The sequence below is a fragment of the Rhinatrema bivittatum genome, chromosome 12, assembly GCF_901001135.1.
Source record: "Rhinatrema bivittatum chromosome 12, aRhiBiv1.1, whole genome shotgun sequence".
In the NCBI taxonomy this organism is placed as follows: Eukaryota; Metazoa; Chordata; class Amphibia; order Gymnophiona; family Rhinatrematidae; genus Rhinatrema; species Rhinatrema bivittatum.
In genome coordinates, this window is record NC_042626.1 from 64595535 (window position 1) to 64613148 (window position 17614).

At 44.4% G+C, this 17614-nt stretch overlaps 1 protein-coding gene across 2 annotated transcripts in view; it reads left to right on the forward strand.

Annotated features, from left to right (window-relative positions):
* ZNF692 (zinc finger protein 692) overlaps positions 1–8084 on the forward strand; it is a 95529-nt gene extending 87445 nt beyond the window's left edge. For both annotated transcript variants that reach the window (XM_029572824.1, XM_029572823.1), the window contains exon 10: positions 7463–8084. In XM_029572824.1, the coding sequence (XP_029428684.1) occupies positions 7463–7727 (265 nt within the window). In that variant the 3' untranslated portion in view covers positions 7728–8084. The remainder of the gene's footprint in view (positions 1–7462) is intronic.
* The last annotated feature ends 9530 nt before the right edge of the window (positions 8085–17614 follow it).

Sequence of the window (17614 nt, forward strand, 5' to 3'; positions counted from 1 at the left end):
TGAAAGTGACCCAAGCCTTTGGGGAAGTGGGAATGACAAACGGAGATCTGAGTTGAGTCTGATGATGAAGGCAGATGTCACCTTCTGAGGGGAGACTGAGGGGTGAGGAATATTGAAAGGATGGATAAGTCACGCCTGCAGAGGAGAGGAGATGGGTTAGAGAGGGGTCAGAAGGAACCTGCTGGGGAGTGAAACGATGGTGTCACGGTTTCATGCCACCGGCCACTCTCCCCAGTCCCAATTCGGCTAGAATTCTTGGTTAAATAAGAAAATTGAACCACTGGTTAAGTCTCTGGGGGTATTTCTCCTCATTCCTGCTGCCCAACTCTTCCTTGTAACTTTTCCTGGTTCCTCCCAGGAGTCTCCCTGGCCTAGGTATTCCAGGCTCTAGTGTCTATGTTTACCCCATTCCTTCCAGGGTGTCACAGTTATGGATCCGGGTTCTCTCACCCCAGATGATGAGCTGGGCTTAAACATAGTCCCTGGTATCACCTAGTTTAAAGTCTCTTTAGCTTTTCTTTATCAAACACATCAGTCCCAAACCATATAGTAAAAAAGCAACTCTATCCTTAATTCTCCTGCACACTGGTCCCAGTTGTTTCCTTCACAGCCTAAGCTTGGCTTGCACTCTATGGGCCTGGTTCTAAGGGAACCAGACCCTATTGCCACCTCCCACCATAGTTTGCAGCTGGGATTTATGCTTCCCCTTTCACTATGGCTGAAACTACATCCACCTACGCCACTGTTCACTTAAAGCTCCTGACCTGCAGACTTCTCAAGTGTATCCTTTTCTGGAGCTACTCATTTCCCAGATCCTTCGGCTCAGGCTCATCCTCATCCTCAGGACTGCTCAACATCTCCACCTCCACCTCCTCAGTCTCTTCCTCTGGTTCTAGTGGAACTCCTTTCTGTTCCTGCCCCACCCCTCCTTCCGACAGGCTCTCAAGCCTTCTCCCACCACTCCTGGGCTCTCTTGTCTCTTCAATAGGTAAAACCTTGGCGGGTCCTCCCCCTCCAGAACCTCTGTGTCCTCTGGGAGTTGGAGTCTGACTCATATTCTGTTACTTACTGGATCTCCTTTGCAGGTTTTCCTCACAGCCAGCCTCCTTTTAATGACCAGGGGAATTTAATACCCATCACAATGCTTAGAGGAGCTAAGAGAAGAACAGGGAAGGCGAGGAGCAGGCAGAGGGGTATTAAACCCCTGGCCCCTAAGTCTAAAAGTCATGCTATGCCCATGCAGGAGGGGGAGAATTACCTTAGACAAAATGCAGAGGGAGGAAGAGGATAAGGAGATAGGAGGAAGAAATGATTAGGTGAATGTGAGAGTAAGGGAATGAAGGAGTGGTGGAGACAGGCTGGGGCAGAAAGAGTGCAGTGTGGATGAGCTGTAGGGCGGAGGGGAGAGAAACTGGAGAGGGCTGACTGGTGGGAAGTGTGGTGGAGATGGGCTGAGGGGGGGACAGAGTGTGGTAATGACGGTACAGGGGGTTGGGGAGAAACTGGTGGGAATGAACTGGGGGCTGTGCAAGATATCATGTGACTGAAATTTGAGCAAGGGTCTTCTGTGCTGGAGTAAAAATACTAATCTCTGTAGCCTTTTGTCAGGAAGAGCCTGTTCTGCAGAGGCCATTGGGGGGGGGGGGGAAGGAAGTGGTGAAGTGGTAGCTGACAGGGTGCTGTTCATGCTGACAGTACTCTGTGAATTGCTCACTATTTCCTTCCTTGCATCTTCACTGACCCTCTGCTTCTGTGGTCCTATTCCTGCACCTGAGCCACTAGTATCTTGGTCCAGTAAATTAGATTGTTGGATCAAAGTGATGCTCCTTTTTAGCTGTGGGTCATCCACCGTGTGTGTAAGGGGTTGGAGCTTATTTTCCACGTGCAGCTGCAAAAAGTCCATAAGCAGTAACACCTCTGGTGCAATCCCTGTTCCTGTCGCAAACCCTCTAACTTCTCCTGCAGGATATTGACTGTGGGTATGACCTTGCCCAATGTAGCTGTAGCTGAACTCAGATCCTCCATGACAACCTTGAAGGACTTGTACCATCTGCCTTATATGTAACCAATCCTGATGCCCCATGGTGAAATCCACTTTCCAGAGACAATCCATGAACAGCTAGCTGTCTGTCAGTCCACTAACCTCTGCAGCCTCAGATACAGAAGAACTAGTGTAGAGGCACCCCTACTGCTTCCTGCCTAGCAGAGGTGCTGCCCAACCTTCACGCTCCGGTGAAAATGTCCCGCACCTTTTGTAGCAGTTCCTTCAGAACTAAGCTATCACATTGCTTGGTCTTCAGCCCATTACTAGTGCAGCAAGTGTGCCAAACATCCAAGCCCCTGATAAACCCCCCCATCTTCCACTGCTCTTCTATTGTTACTGTCACTGTCTATAATGAAGAAAAAAAACCCTAGAAAAACAATCATGTCTCTCCAGCCTAGCCTCCATCATTCTTATTGCTGCTAAGATAGGAACCAAGGTATGGCTCTGGCCCATCAACTGGGTGCACAGCACAGCCCATTTGTACCCTGTCAGTCTGCCCCCACTAGAACTAATGCCTTACCCTGCCTCCTCCACTGTGCCATTAGACAAATGTAGATAGGCGTAGTATTCTGGCTGGTCCATGTGTCACTGGTGAAATGGATGGTACTCCGCTCCATCGTGGCCAGATGGATAGGGCACTAAGTGTACAGTATGGGAAATCAGCTGCCTACTGAGGGCACTTTGTAACTGGAGGTTAAGAGGTGCAGAGGCCACTTGAATACCATGTTCACACCAATTACAGGAGTTAGTCATCCAGGATAATCATTTCCTTGATGCACTATGTCACCATCTTTGATGCTACTTTCCTCTCACCCCAGAACAATGATGCAGAAGTCAACACCATCGGCTCTGTGGTGGCTTACTGCTGATATGGGGGTCAGGGCTGTTGGTCTGCTACTTCACTGTGGAAAAGAGCAGGTTCAGCTTGAGAGACAAACTTTGCCTTTCTTAGCATAGGGACAGGTTATGCACCTCTACCAGCAGATGGAGATGGAGCAAAGCTGACATCACTGTATATTCACCCCTACAGTGACATCAGCCTGCCACTATTATTCTCTGTCTCCAGCAGATGATGGACTTGCATCTCCCTGTTGGGGACTGCTTAAAAAACCTTTCAAAGGAGAAGAGAAGAAAGAGATTTATTCACCCTGCTCTCCTGTGGTGATACCTTATGGTCTCTCCCTCCATTGAGAATTCCTGATGTTATATCATTCAATCCCTCCCTCAGATGAGTGCCTTGGGTCCAGTAGCAGGTTTTTCAGCTGGTGTGGACTTAGCTGTTAAAAAAAAAATAATAAATAAAGCTGGAAGGCAAATGGGTGCAGGAAACTGTGTGGCAGTGAAGGTCCTTGCCCTCTCCCCCCATAGCTGGAGCTAACCTTGTATTCAGCTGGGATAAACTGAGCTCAGGTAAAGAGTAATTTAAAAAAAAAAAAAAAAATAGATGAGTATTGTAGGCATTCCTCTCTCTTCCAGTCTCCATGCGCGGCTCGCCAATCCAACTTTCATTCCTGCCTCTGGGGGTGCTATGGGGACATGGGCAGCCTCGGGGGGTGAGCAGCCTTTCTTCTAGGCCCCGCTCTCAGGCTTGTTTTGTTCGTCATGTTGTAGGCTGCAGCAGCATTTTCTCATGCATAAGACTGCCCTCATTAGTTCGTGGCTTGTGTGTCCAGGTTGGGTGCCTTAGGCACATAGGAACGCCTACTAGAGCGCTCCGTTGTGTGCTCACATACGCACACACTTCATTTCGCACACTATCTGATGGCGCCCATAGGAAAGAAGCCTAAGTGCCTTGCCCTTTGTTTTTCTTGACATATTCAGGCATCCCAGCCTGGCTTTCTCTCTAACTTGTGTCAGCGCTGTTTGGAGGCTCAGGGAGAATTGCCTCCATCTGATTTTACTAAGCCTGGTATGGGAATGGAAAAAGAGATGCCAGAGAGGGTGCCTGATTTTGGGGCTTCCCTAACTGATTTGTCAGCGGGAGAAGGTAGTTCAGTGGCACAAGTCCAATGCCCCCTGGTTTTGGCATGGATCCCTCTGCCTTTCCTTGGGTAATATTTTATCAAGGACTGCAGTCTTTTCTTCAGGCGTAGTCCTCGGCCCTGGCTAATCTTAACAGGTCAGGATCGCAGGCTGCAGATTCCCTTACGCTTTGTGCTGCAGGTAAGCGTTGGAGGACACCTAGATCTGCTGCGGACCTCCCCAATAGGGACCTGGATGGCATGGATGATGAAGCTGAACCTTAGTCCCTGGAGGATGGGAAATTCTTCTGGGCTTGGAACCGTATAGAACGACGTTGCATTTCTTTCATAGAGATAAATAGCGCCTCTGATTTCCCAGACATTGAAGCTGGCTCACGCTTCCCCTGCACAGCGGCAAATGGCTGCTGTACTGGCACCTCCAGCCCTGCCCCTTTTTCTGGACCCCACCCTTATTTGATACCAGGGATTATGCACGTGGCGCACATAAGGCCCGGCCACACGCATAAACCCTGGGATTTCTGCACGCTAGGCATTTAAAATCTGCCTGTAAATGTGCACCTGGGTACACATTTTTACTCTCAAAAATTAACACTTGCCCTGGAGCTATTAAGTTGGAGAAACCTAAAAAAAGAGGAGTAAGTTTAAAAAAAAAAATGTGTAAAAGTCTTGCCCAGCGGTCAGGTTAGAAAAACGGACGCTCAATTAACAAGACTCCATTTTTCTAAGCCATGGCTGTGCACGAGTTAGGAAAAAGGACGCTTATAAAATTGAGCATCTGTTTACCTAACCCGCATACAACTACTTCTCCTGGGCGCCTGATGCCAGGGAGGCGGTAGGGAGGCAGTTTCCCCTAGCACCTCCTTTTTAATTTAGTGGCTCATTTGCCTACTGCATCGTGCGCCAGGGAGAGGTGGATGGGCGCACATTAGGAAAGCGGGCGCCCAGGTTTAGTGGGTCTGGATTGCATCGGCCTGTTCGAGAATTTGGAGCACTGCAGGAAAAGAGTGAAACTTCCGGAAGCCTGTATTAAAGCAATAGAAATATTGTGGGTTGTTAAAAATAAAAAAGTAATAAATGATGATAAAGGAATACAAAATGACATCTAATCCAAAACACCAACAGGCAACGTAACGCATACCTTACACCAGAGGCCCTGGTTTCCTGTAGCAGAATTTAAGATTGTACAGCAAAGGTTGGCAAATTCTGCAGCAGATTTTTCAAAATTTTGCAGCAGTTCTCTGGCAAATTTAGATACATTTGCAATTTAATGTTTTGTTTTTTTTAACTTTATTTTTTAAAAGGTTTTGTGACATTTGTGTCCACTTAGTTTATTTAATTCTTTATTAGAGGAAAAAGGAATATTAGTGATTGGGGCTGGGCAGAAAGGGAGGGTAAAGAGATCTGGCAACAGGAAGAGAAGATCGCATAGAGGGAAATGAATCTTAGGCAGGAGGGTAGAGAGATAAGGGAGGGAGGAGGACAGAGGGAGGATAAGGAAATGAGAAGAAAGGTGTTCAGGATGGAGGAAGGTTCAGGGATGGGGCTGGTAAAGAAGGGAAGATTGGGGGGTTTGTGGCTTCCTTCCTTCTTCACCCCATCCCAATCACACCCCCATCCTCTTTTCCTTATCCCCTCTTCCAAAACCCCTTTAACCCATCACTATCCCTCTTTCACTTTTGCCCCCCACCCAATCCCCTCCCCCAGTGAACCCTTCACTCATCCTGGTTCCCTCCTGCCTACACCATGGTTCCCAGTTCACTGCATCCCTCTCTCCTCCCCACAGTCCTCAGTTCACTCTCTCCCTCCCTGTCCCCATCCCCAGTTCACTCTCTCCCTTCTTCCTGATTCCCAAGAGATTCACTCCCCTCAATGGCTGACTCATGCCCTTCCCCACCCTTCACGCCTTGCATCGCCTCCAGCTCCCCCATTTTCTCCTCCCCTGCCCAGCTCAAGCATCGTGTTTTGAGCCCCGTAGTTCAGAGGGTGAAGCTCTGGCCTAGCAGGGAGGCACTGCAAGGCTGGCCACCTTCTCCTTCTCCTCTTTAGCAGAATGAGTGGCTGTGTGCAGGTATCCTGGGAGGGGCCCTTCATACTGCCACCAATAACTCTCTTCCAGAGAAGGTGGGGGGAAGAAGAGTAATGTGCTGAGTGCCATCCCATTCCTTCCAATGCTTTTTTTTTTTTTTTTTTATAAATGCCCTCATCTCCCACTGTAACTTAGCCAAGGCTGAATTTTGCAGCCCTTAGCATGGCCATGTAATTGCAAGAGACTGGGGGGTCCTGGATTACACTTACTGCTCTTAGACCCTGTAGAAAACATTGAGGTCCATGTTCAAAAGCATTGAGATGGATATCTTCTGTTATCCAGCTAAATGAATAATTGGGCACTTAGCCAGCTATATTTTTAACTGGCTATCTTACTACCCAGCTAAAACTGAACTGGCTAACTTAAGGGTGTTCCAGGGGCATTTCGAGGAGGCGCTACATTAGGCTGCTAAGTTATCCAGCAGGCTCCAATCTTCAGTTAGCTGAATATCGGAGCCAGCTGCGTAAGTCTTAGTCCTGCTAAGTCTGGTCTGGCCCAAGAGCTGCCCTAAAATTAGCTGGCTAACTTTAAGGTAACCGGCTGTATGCAGTAGTGCAGCTGCCCTATTGAATATACCTCCAAAGTTAGATGCGTACATTTATCCGGCTAACTTTGCTATCTCAAGTGACTGAATATGGATCTTATTGTTTTTTTCACATGATTCAGCTAAGTATTCAAAAAAGGTCTTACTTTTCTGTCCAAAATAGACCGCACAACCAAGAGAACAAACCCAACCACTGTTCACATATAGCTAACAGAGAACAATAAAGATTCTCCCACCTATCCCTCAGTCATTAAAAAAGCAATGATGCCTGGTATGATAAAAGGTAAACCAACGAGCTTAAAGCATCGCACCAAACCAACAGGTTTTACTGCCAAGCTCCAGGAGCCACAGTATAAAAGATTAACTGTGTATCATCTCTTTTTAATCACCACGTTCCATGGATAATTATATTGTTTTTTATATATCTATAGGAAATTCCCTTAAAACATTCTCAAAAAACACCAAAAGTGTGTTGTATATTTATCTTTTTTAGAAACTGTCCATGCAGATAGTTAAGAATCCAGATTTAAAGGTGCTCCTCTGCTCATGCAGTCTCTTTGAAATTAAATCTTTTAACTGTGTGTCCGTACTGGTGCTGTATCCATAGGTATAAGAGACCCTGATTTTGCAGCATTTTGGCGACCAAGCACCTGCATCAGGGGAACGAATGAAAGCAGCTTCTAAACAAAATAAACGATGTATTATAACAAATCTGACTAAAGCCTGAATATAGATAGCCTCTCTCTCTTTGCTTTGGTCATGGGCTATGTGGATTCACTCGCCCTCTTTCTTTGTCTCTTCCGTAGGTGTGAAATATGTGGGTTTACTTGCCGCCAAAAGGCTTCTTTGAACTGGCACATGAAGAAACATGATATCGACTCCCTCTACCAATTCTCCTGTGATGCCTGTGGCAAGAAGTTTGAGAAGAAAGACAATGTTTTGGCTCATAGAAATAAGAAGCATGCCAGAAATGGGGGTAGTACCGCCCCGGACCCCCAACCAGCACCTTCCCAGGGGGAGACCACAGTATCCACCTCAGCAGTAGTTATCACAGCTGAAGCAAGGACTTGACAGTAGAGAGAGAAGAGTTGCAGTGACTTTGAAATAAAAAAATACATAAGTGTGTCACCTTCAGAAGGGGGAATGGGTGACCCAAGCCCAGCAGTTAATGACACAGTTACTTAGCAAGAGCTATGGCACCGCAGATGTTGTACTCTCTCTTGTCTGGTGCAGCCCTGGTCTATTCAGGGCCTGAGCAGGGGGGCATAGAGGGAGGGCCATGGACCATGCAGAGCCCCCGACTGTTCTGGGGTTCCCACATAGGGGCGGCAATACATGTTTCAAGGCCTTTTAGGTTTTACTTGTTCTGGGACTCCTTTGTATACCAGTCAAACTCTTTACTATAAAATAAATCACTCTTCAGCTCAACACTGTTCAAAATAAAGTTTTTACTCAAAATTGGTGCCGAACACAAAATCTAAAACCAGTTCACACTTTTTCTTCTGACAAGTTAGCTCAATGGGGCCTTTTTCCTCCCTGGGCCTCCCAGAATCTATTGGGAAGCTGTTTCTGGGTTTCCTCTACAATACAATTATTGTCTCTCCCTGCTTGGAGTCATGGGCTGATGGTATTGAGATTAGTCTGGCTCTGATGGGCTGAATGCTCTTCCATTCAGCAACTCCCAATGCATCAGTCCATTAATTTTGTCAACCTCTTATCTCCTTTGAACTCCCAGATACTTCCACCCTTGAATTCGCCTCAAATCTCTCTCTAGGAGCCCTCTCAAGGGGATGCCGGCTTTAAAGAGGCCCTCAGTGTAAGAGCAGCAGAATGCCAGCGCTTGAAATCCTCACTGCTGCTCAATCTCAGCGGTCAACCCAAAATGATGACTTCTCCAGCAGGGAACAGAGGGATTTTATACTACTATAGCCCTCCCCATGGGCAGTGGTGCTCCTCCATACACTCTAACCAAAACGGCATGGTGAGACTTCTGTCATACTGAGGCCACTCAGGTCAGGAGGGGTATGGATATTTTCTAAGGGGCAGAAAATGAACATCCCACAAATCAAAGATCACACACGTCTAACATCATCCCATGTTGTTGCATCACAATAAAAGCCCATTATGACACTCCACTTTTGGTTCAGCTGCAGTCCTGACTGTGACCTGCTAAAACTTCCACACCTTCCTAAAGACTGTTATACCATATCCTGTAAATAAAAGTCCCATGTTAATTGAACACCATTTCCTTTCACCCTGGAGATCAGGTGATCTGAAATATAATCATCATCACACACATGAATAATGTGACTAAGATAAAAACAAAATCCAGGAAAAACATTTATTTGAATTGCATAGCAAAATGTTTTCCTTACATTTTTATTTATTTATTTATTAATTTTTTTGTAAAGATTTTGAACTTTTTTTTTCAAGTTTTTTTCTATTTATAGCCCACTTTTTCAACCACTTTAAAGCAGATTACATTCAGGTTCTGTAGGTAGTTTTGTACTCCCAGAGGGCTCACAACTAGCTAATTTGCATCTTAAAATTATATATCATAATCTTTACATTAACATTCTTAACATGATGAACACTGTTTTCAGTTCTTCTATTCCTCTTTCTGGGAAGGTCGTCTTTTATCATTGCCCCAAAGAAGCATCAAGCTGGAAAGTATCCAGGAATTCTTGTGAATGGGAGTAGTTCTTAGAAATGAACAGTAGGTGGCATCTGAAACCCAACATAAGAACATGCAATACTATGTCATACCAAGCCCAGCATCCTGTTTCCAACAGTGGCCAATCCAGGCCATAAGAACCTGGCAAGTACCCAAAAACCAGTCTATTCCATGTTACCATTGCTAGTAATAGCAGTGGCTATTTTCTAAGTCTACTTAATTAATAGCAGGGAATGGACTTCTCCAAGAACTTATCCAATCCTTTTTTAAACACAGCTATACTAACTGCACTAACCACATCCTCTGGCAACAAATTCCAGAGTTTAATTGTGCATTGAGTGAAAAAGATCTTTCTCCAATTAGTTTTAAATGTGCCACATGCTAACTTCATGGAGTGCCCCCTAGTATTTCTATTATCCAAAAGAGTAAATAACCAATTCACATCTACCCGTTCTAGACCTCTCATGATTTTAAACATCTCTATCATATCCCCCCTCAGTCATCTCTTCTCCAAGCTGAAAAGTCCTAACCTCTTTAGTCTTTCCTCATAGGGGAGTTGTTCCATTCCCCTTATCATTTTGGTAGCCCTTCTCTTTACCTTTTCCACCGCAATTATATCTTTTTTGAAATGCGGCGACCAGAATTGTACACAGTATTCAAGGTGCGGTCTCACCATGGAGCGATACAGAGGCATTATGATATTTTCTGTTTTATTCACCATTCCCTTCCTAATAATTCCCAACATTGTTTGCTTTTTTGACTGCCGCAGCACACTGAACCAACGATTTCAATGTGTTATCCACTATGACGCCTAGATCTCTTTCTTGGGTTGTAGCACCTAATATGGAACCCAACATTGTGTAATTATAGCATGGGTTATTTTTTCCTATATGCATCACCTTGCACTTATCCATATTAAATTTCATCTGCCATTTCGATGCCCAATTTTCCAGTCTCACAAGGTCTTCCTGCAATTTATCAATCTGCTTGTGATTTAACTACTCTGAACAATTTTGTATCATCTGCAAATTTTATTACCTCACTTGTCGTATTTCTTTCCAGATCATTTATAAATATATTGAAAAAGTACAGGTCCCAATACAGATCCCTGAGGCACTCCACACTCCACTCCCTTCCACTGTGAAAATTGTCCATTTAATCCTACTCTCTGTTTCCTGTCTTTTAACCAGTTTGTAATCCACGAAAGGACATCACTACCTATACCATGACTTTTTACTTTTGCTAGAAGCCTCTCATGAGGAACTTTGACAAACACCTTCTGAAAATCCAAATACACTACATCTACCGGTTCACCTTTATCTACATGTTTATTAGCTCCTTCAAAAAAGTGAAGCAGATGCGTGAGGCATGACTTGCCTTAGGTAAAGCCATGCTGACTTTGTTTTATTAAATATGTCTTTCTATATGTTCTGTGATTTTGATATTTAGAACACTTTCCACTATTTTTCCTGGCACTGAAGTCAGGCTAACTGGTCTATAGTTTCCCAGATCGCCCCCGGAGCCCTTTCTAAATATTGGGGTTATATTAGCCACCCTCCAGTCTTCAGGTACAATGGCTGATTTTAATGATAGTAAAAATTTGTAACGTAATAGGTCTGAAATTTCATCTTTTAGTTCCTTCAGAACCCTGGGGTTTGTACCATCCCGTCCAGGTGATTTACTACTCTTTAGTTTGTCAATCAGGCCTACCACATCTTCTAGGTTAATGATAAGAGCACTGGTAGAAACAGGTGGTTGTTAGAAAGGGTGTATTTATAGTTGGTTTTCCAATGTGCAAAATAGGTTAAGTTCTTAGATGTATATCTTTAATATATAATCAAAGAAAACTTGATTTCTGTTTTTTAAATGAGCTAATGGTGTTTGGATACAGGGCTTATAAAATCTGCAAAAAAAAAAAAAAAAGACATAGTTTGAAATGATGTTCAGTTGCATATAACAGTTATCTTTTAAGCTAGCATAAACACAGTTAATGTAAATAGGCACCAGCAGTTCTCTTAATACATCTTTATACACCTAAGGATAGATTTTTAAACCCTCACACACATGGACGTGCAGATTTTATAACATGCATGTGCCGACACGCGCACGTTATAAAATCCAATGCCTGGGCGCGCATGCGGATGCCCCACTCATGCGTACGGGGGGGGGGGGGGGGGGGGATTTTTAAAATATGCACGGCCACGCAATTCCACTCTTTCCCAGTCTGCTCCAACTAAGGAGCGGACTGGGATGGAACATTCCTATCCCCTTAACTATCCTTCCTACCTTTTCCTCTCTCCTCTCCGATCCCTAAACCCTACCAACCTAGCTTTTTTTTTTTTGTTTGTTTTTAAACTTACCTGCTCTGATGAGCAGAAGTTATCAAGATGGCGCCAACCAAATAAAAGCTCTCCCTGCAAGTTCCTACTGCCGAGGCCTGGACACTAGCGAATTACGAGTGACGGAAGCGAAGAATCCGGGAGAGAATCTAAGAAAGCTACGGCAGCAGCGGCCAAACATTCTGTTGAATCAGAGGACTTGAGAGTGGTGAGTGACTGATTACCTCTGATCAGGATCTCAATCACCTCTTCCACTGGCCTGAGACCCTCGGCCTGCCTCCGCCACCCCAACCTGCCTCCCACCAGGATATCCGACCTCTCGCCAGGTCCTCACGGTCTACCCTCTACATTCACCGGTTGTGGACAGCAGCCCCCCCCCCCCCCCCTGCTGATGGACTGATATCCAGTCTGTTGGAAGCACTCTGTCTCAGCCATCCCACTGCCAACCAGAAATTGAATCATTAGGAGGAACATGGCCTCGGCCCCTCCCCTTGGGCCCTTCAGTAACAGGTTGGGCGATTAAAATCTGAGCTGCTCCACTGCCCGATTGAAGTCTCTTGTTCCCTTGCTGACTCCAGTGCCAGCTCCTGTACTGACTCATGTGCTAAATCCAGTGCTGGTTCCCTTACAGGAGCTAATTAAAGCAAGGCCCCCCCCAACCACCTGAGCGAAATATCTGATGGTCTTCTTACCGGCTCTTGTGTCAACTCAAGAACCAAGGCCCCCTCCTTCTGCATGATACATGTAGTGTGCTCCTGTACCAGCTCTCAACACCCTAGTGGTCCCCAATAGTCCCAGAGGACCCAGAAGATTCCAGAAGACCCCATAGGTCATCAACGCACTCCCTGCATGGAGAACCACACTGAGAAATCCACATTGCTCTACAGTGCTGTACCTTTTGCTCCATATATCACAATCGGACATGGAATTAAAACAAGAATACAACAAATAAGACAGGGGGAAAACGGTGACCTTATAAGCAACAAATACAAAAATCCAAACATGGCTTAAAAAAAGCCTACAGCACACAACACCAAAAACCAAACCATCAAAACATTCATACTGTTCACCCTGCTTCTACTTAATGTAGAATCAATTTCAAAGAAAATCCTCGCTCATCAATGATATTATTAATGACCAACAACCAACAATATTCTGCATAACTGAAATCTGACTAAATGACAAAGACAATGGACTACTAAACCAACTATCACATCCTAATTACAATCTATTCCATGTACCAAGACAAAATAAAACCGGTGGTGGCTAACTAATAATATGCAGAAAGGAACTCAAATTAACACTAAATAAAATTGAAATCTACCCTCCCCATGAAGTAGCCATCTTAAAATCAAAACAAATTAACATTGGATTGGTATACTGCCCCCCAGGCCTACTCCAAAAGGACTGATCACACTTAATCGAACTTTTCACAAAAGAATTCCCTACATCTGATACAACAATAATCTTAGGAGATTTAATCTACATGTAAATGATTCCCCATGATCCATTTCTTGTGACATGTTCCTAGAAGCAATGGAAGCTCTAGGATGGACTCAATACGTTTCCAAGACCACCCACAAAACAAGCAATACTCTTAACCTCATATTTGCAAATTCTATTAATTGCTGTAAAAATACCATGCACAAAATAATCCATTGGTCTGACCTCCACCTAATTAAAGCAGATCTAACATTCAAAAATCATTCAGCGATGACATCTGAAAGCAAATATTCAGAAAGAAAATCAAAACTGAAACACTAATGCATTAGAGTCCAAAATAAACAACCTAAATCTAAATAGCTGTGATGAGGCATTTTATTCTTGGGAGAAAATGATCAAAGAAATAGACAAATACAGCCCAATTCAAACCAAACCTTTAAACAAAAATTATGATAAGCTCAGAAAAATGAAACCCTGGTATAATGAACTGAAAGAAACAAAAAAAAAAACCTCAAAACTTGAAAAACTCTGGCGAAAAAACCCTACAGACAAAACTCTAAGAAGTTACAAATCATACCTATCACACTACAGAATACTAATGAATAAATCTAAAAAAAGACTATTATGCTAAACAAATACACAGAGTTGTCTTCAACTCAAAACTACTGTTCGAAACAGTTAAGAATCTAATAAAAGACCCTTCTGCAATCCAAACTACGAACAATAACTTCACAAGAACATAATGTAATGACTTTGCGACAGCATTAACTGGAAAAAAAATCCAAAGGCTGAAGCAGCAAATCACTCATACCTACACTAATAGCGCATCGGTTGATGTAAATGCACATGATATTTGGTCATCATTTGACACAGTCTCGAAGCTAGAAATAAGCAAAATCATAACTAAACTAAAGCCAGCTTCTCATCCACTTGAAATCAAACCATAATCTCCACAACAAACAACACTAGTCATCCTCTCCCTTGCAGAAGGACATATGTCCCAAGGTCTAAAACAGACAGTAATAAAACCTAGAGATGTGAATCATGTGATCGATCGTCTTAACGATCGATTTCGGCTGGGAGGGGGAGGGAATCGGATTGTCGCCGTTTGGGTTTTTTAAATATCGTGAAAATCGTGTAAATTGAAAACCGGCACACTAAAACATCCCTAAAACCCACCCCGACCCTTTAAAATAAATCCCCCACCCTCCCGAACCCCCCCCCCCAAATGCCTTAAATTACCTGGGGTCCAGTGGGGGGGAGGGCGGGAAAACCGGCACACTAAAACAACCCTAAAACCCACCCCGACCCTTTAAAATAAATCCCCCACCCTCCCGAACCCCCCTAAAATGCCTTAAATTACCTGGGGTCCAGAGGAAGGGTCCCTGTGTGATCTTTTACTCTCGGACCTCTGGTGCTTGTAGAAATGGCGCCGGCGCTACCTTTGCCTTGTCATATGACAGGTCAAAGGTAGCGCCGGCGCCATTTTGTTTTTTGTCCCCCGAGGTCAGGAGCGTAGGAGATCGCTCCCGGACCCCCACTGGAATCGTGCGCCGCCATTTTGCGCAAAATGGCACCGGCCGTAGACAACACGATTCGACTGCAGGAGGTCGTTCCGGACCCCCCGCTGGACTTTTGGCAAGTCTTGTGGGGGTCAGGAGGCCCCCCCAAGCTGGCCAAAAGTCCCTGGGGGTCCAGCGGGGGTCCGGGAGCGATCTCCTGCCGCGAATCGTTTTTCCGTACGGAAAAACCAAAGGTAGCGCCGGCGCCATTTCTACAAGCACTGGAGGTCCGAGAGTAAAAGATCACACCGGGACCCTTCCTCTGGACCCCAGGTAATTTAAGGCATTTTGGGGGGGTTTTAGGGTTGTTTTAGTGTGCCGGTTTTCCCGCCCTCCCCCTTCCCCCGATTTACGATTTTTTGACGATAAATCAGGGGAATTGTTATTGTATCGCGGCTCTAACGATTTTTGACGATTTAAAATATATCGGACGATATTTTAAATCGTCAAAAAACGATTCACATCCCTAATAAAACCAATCCTAAAGAATAAATTAGGAAGATCTGACGATTGGGACAACTCCGACCAATCTCCAACTTATCCTTCATCACAAAATGTTTTGAAAAAGCAGTTCTTACCCAATTAGAGTCCCATCTAGAAGACAATAAAACCCTGTATCCTAATCAATTTGGATTTCAAAAAAAATCCCTCAGCAGAAACCCTTCTACAATCCCTATCTGACTCTATACTTCGGGGCTTTGACTCTAAATGAATCATACTGCCTAGTACTGATTAATCTCACTGCAGCCTTCGATACTGTCGACCATAACCTACTTTGTGGACAGCTGAGAAATGTACCTAAATAATTAACTTCATTTGTTAAAAACAGATCTTTCCAAGTCAAATTCAATGATCACTTATCGGACACATTCCAATGCTCAACAGGCGCTCCACAAGGATCAGCACTATCTGCAATTCTATTAATCTGTACATGCTGCCCTTGTGCAAATTACTAACAGACCTAAGAATAAACTTCATTCTTTATGCTGATGATCTGCAAGTCTATCTCCCATTAACAAAATAATTTGTAAAAACCTCATCGCTTATCACCGAATATATGGTCACAATAAAAGAAAAGCTTGCTCAAATGAAACTATCGATGAACCCCGTTAAAGCAGAGTTAATCTGGCTGAGCTTAAATCCACCAAAATCTATTCCACCAGGTATCGATCTTGGATATTGCCAATTATCCCCAGCAACTCACAAATGAGAGATCTAGGAGTTTAAATTGATGAAAACTTAACAATGAAAATCCAGATTAGCAAACTGACCAAATCTGATTTCTACAAGTTACAAATCCTGAGCAGATTGAAATCTCTACTAAACATAGCTGATTTCAGAACAGTTTTGCAATCTCTAATATTCTCTAACATGGATTACTATAATTCACTACTTCTGGAACTTTCATCCAGTCACCTAAAACCTCTGCAACTACTGCAAAAAGCTGCAGCTAGACTTATCTGGAAAAAGGATGTTGCCGGAGCCATGTGGGAGGAGGAGCATAATCTACATGCAGAAGAGGAGCAGCGTTTATGGGCCGCCACAGCCCGAGAAGAGGAGGAGACCCAGTAGCAGGGCCGCTGCGGATCCCACGTCGCGGGCAGCCCAAGAAGATCAGGGCTGCCACAGAGCCCATCCCATGGTGACCTGCAAAGAGGAGGCCCAGTGGTGAGAGAGGGTGAGGGCCTGCAGAGTGTGGGTATGTGTGTGTATAAGATGAGTTGAGAGATTGTGTGAGAGTGAGGACCTGAACGTTTGGAGAGACAGCATGTGAGAGCCTCTATGTGTGTGAGAGAGACAGCATGTGACAGTGAGAGCCTGTGCTTGAGCAAGTCAGCATGTGCGAGTGAGAGAGACAGTGTGTATGTATGAGATACAGTTCACTCTCACATGCTCTAAGTGTGTGAGACAGCGTGTGAGAGCCTGTGTGTGTGTGTGTATGTATGTATGTGACAGCATGTGAGAATGAGAACCTGACTGTGTGTTTGAAGGAAGAAGACTGAGAGAGGTGTTGGCAAGAAAACAAGAAAAGGAAGGTGGGAAAAAAGCCTATGACCAACCAATTAGAAAACTAAAATCAGACAGCAAAGGTTAAAAAAAAAAAAAGAAAGTTATTTTTAGTGATTGGCATATGGAGCAACCGGGGGAGGGGGGGGGGGGGCAGGGAGACACAAGGCAGAAGGTTCGCTAGGGCCCCTAATCCCCTTGCACCGGCCCTGGAGGTAGGGGTAATTTATTAGTGTTGTACGGGAGGTTCCCTTTAGTGGAAAGGTCACCATATCCTGCGGAGGAGGTTACTGGCAGGTTTATAAGAAGGTATAATGAGCATTTAACGTTCTTGTCCCATGGAAATAGGGCTGAGGGGAGGTAATGGTGCAGGTCTTTTCTGCAGTTTAAAGATGCAGCAGGGAGGGGGGGGGGGGTCCTTTCTTCCTGCTGGGGAAGCCAGGAAACAAAGGTCCTTTGTGGAGGAAGCAAGTTTGCTTAAAGGAATCAGAGGAAAAGGCAAGTTTGTCCCAGGAAATTAAGTGCTAATCAGCTTGAATCACTCTACATATTTGCATATTCATGAAGCCTTCAAGATGTTAGAAGTACTTACTGCTCTTACAGACCATGTGATGTGGGGAGGGGAACCATATGGACTTCTGAAACTAAGGACATTTTTAGGAACTATAAATAGCTGCGTCTAAGGCCTTTGATCATTTTTGGGGTGAATGTTTATAATGAGTATGAATTGTATGTTACTTTTATAAAAATAATAAATGCTTTTTGATAAATATTAAGTGTATGTGTAAAGAAATATTTTTTATGACGTAAGTGTTTTGTTTCATTCTACACACACATATACATGCACAGACATATACACCCTTGTGGTAAATGGGAGCAGCCACAGCTTTGAGAAACAGCCAGGAGGCCAGAGGAAGGCAGACTTTGCTGTTT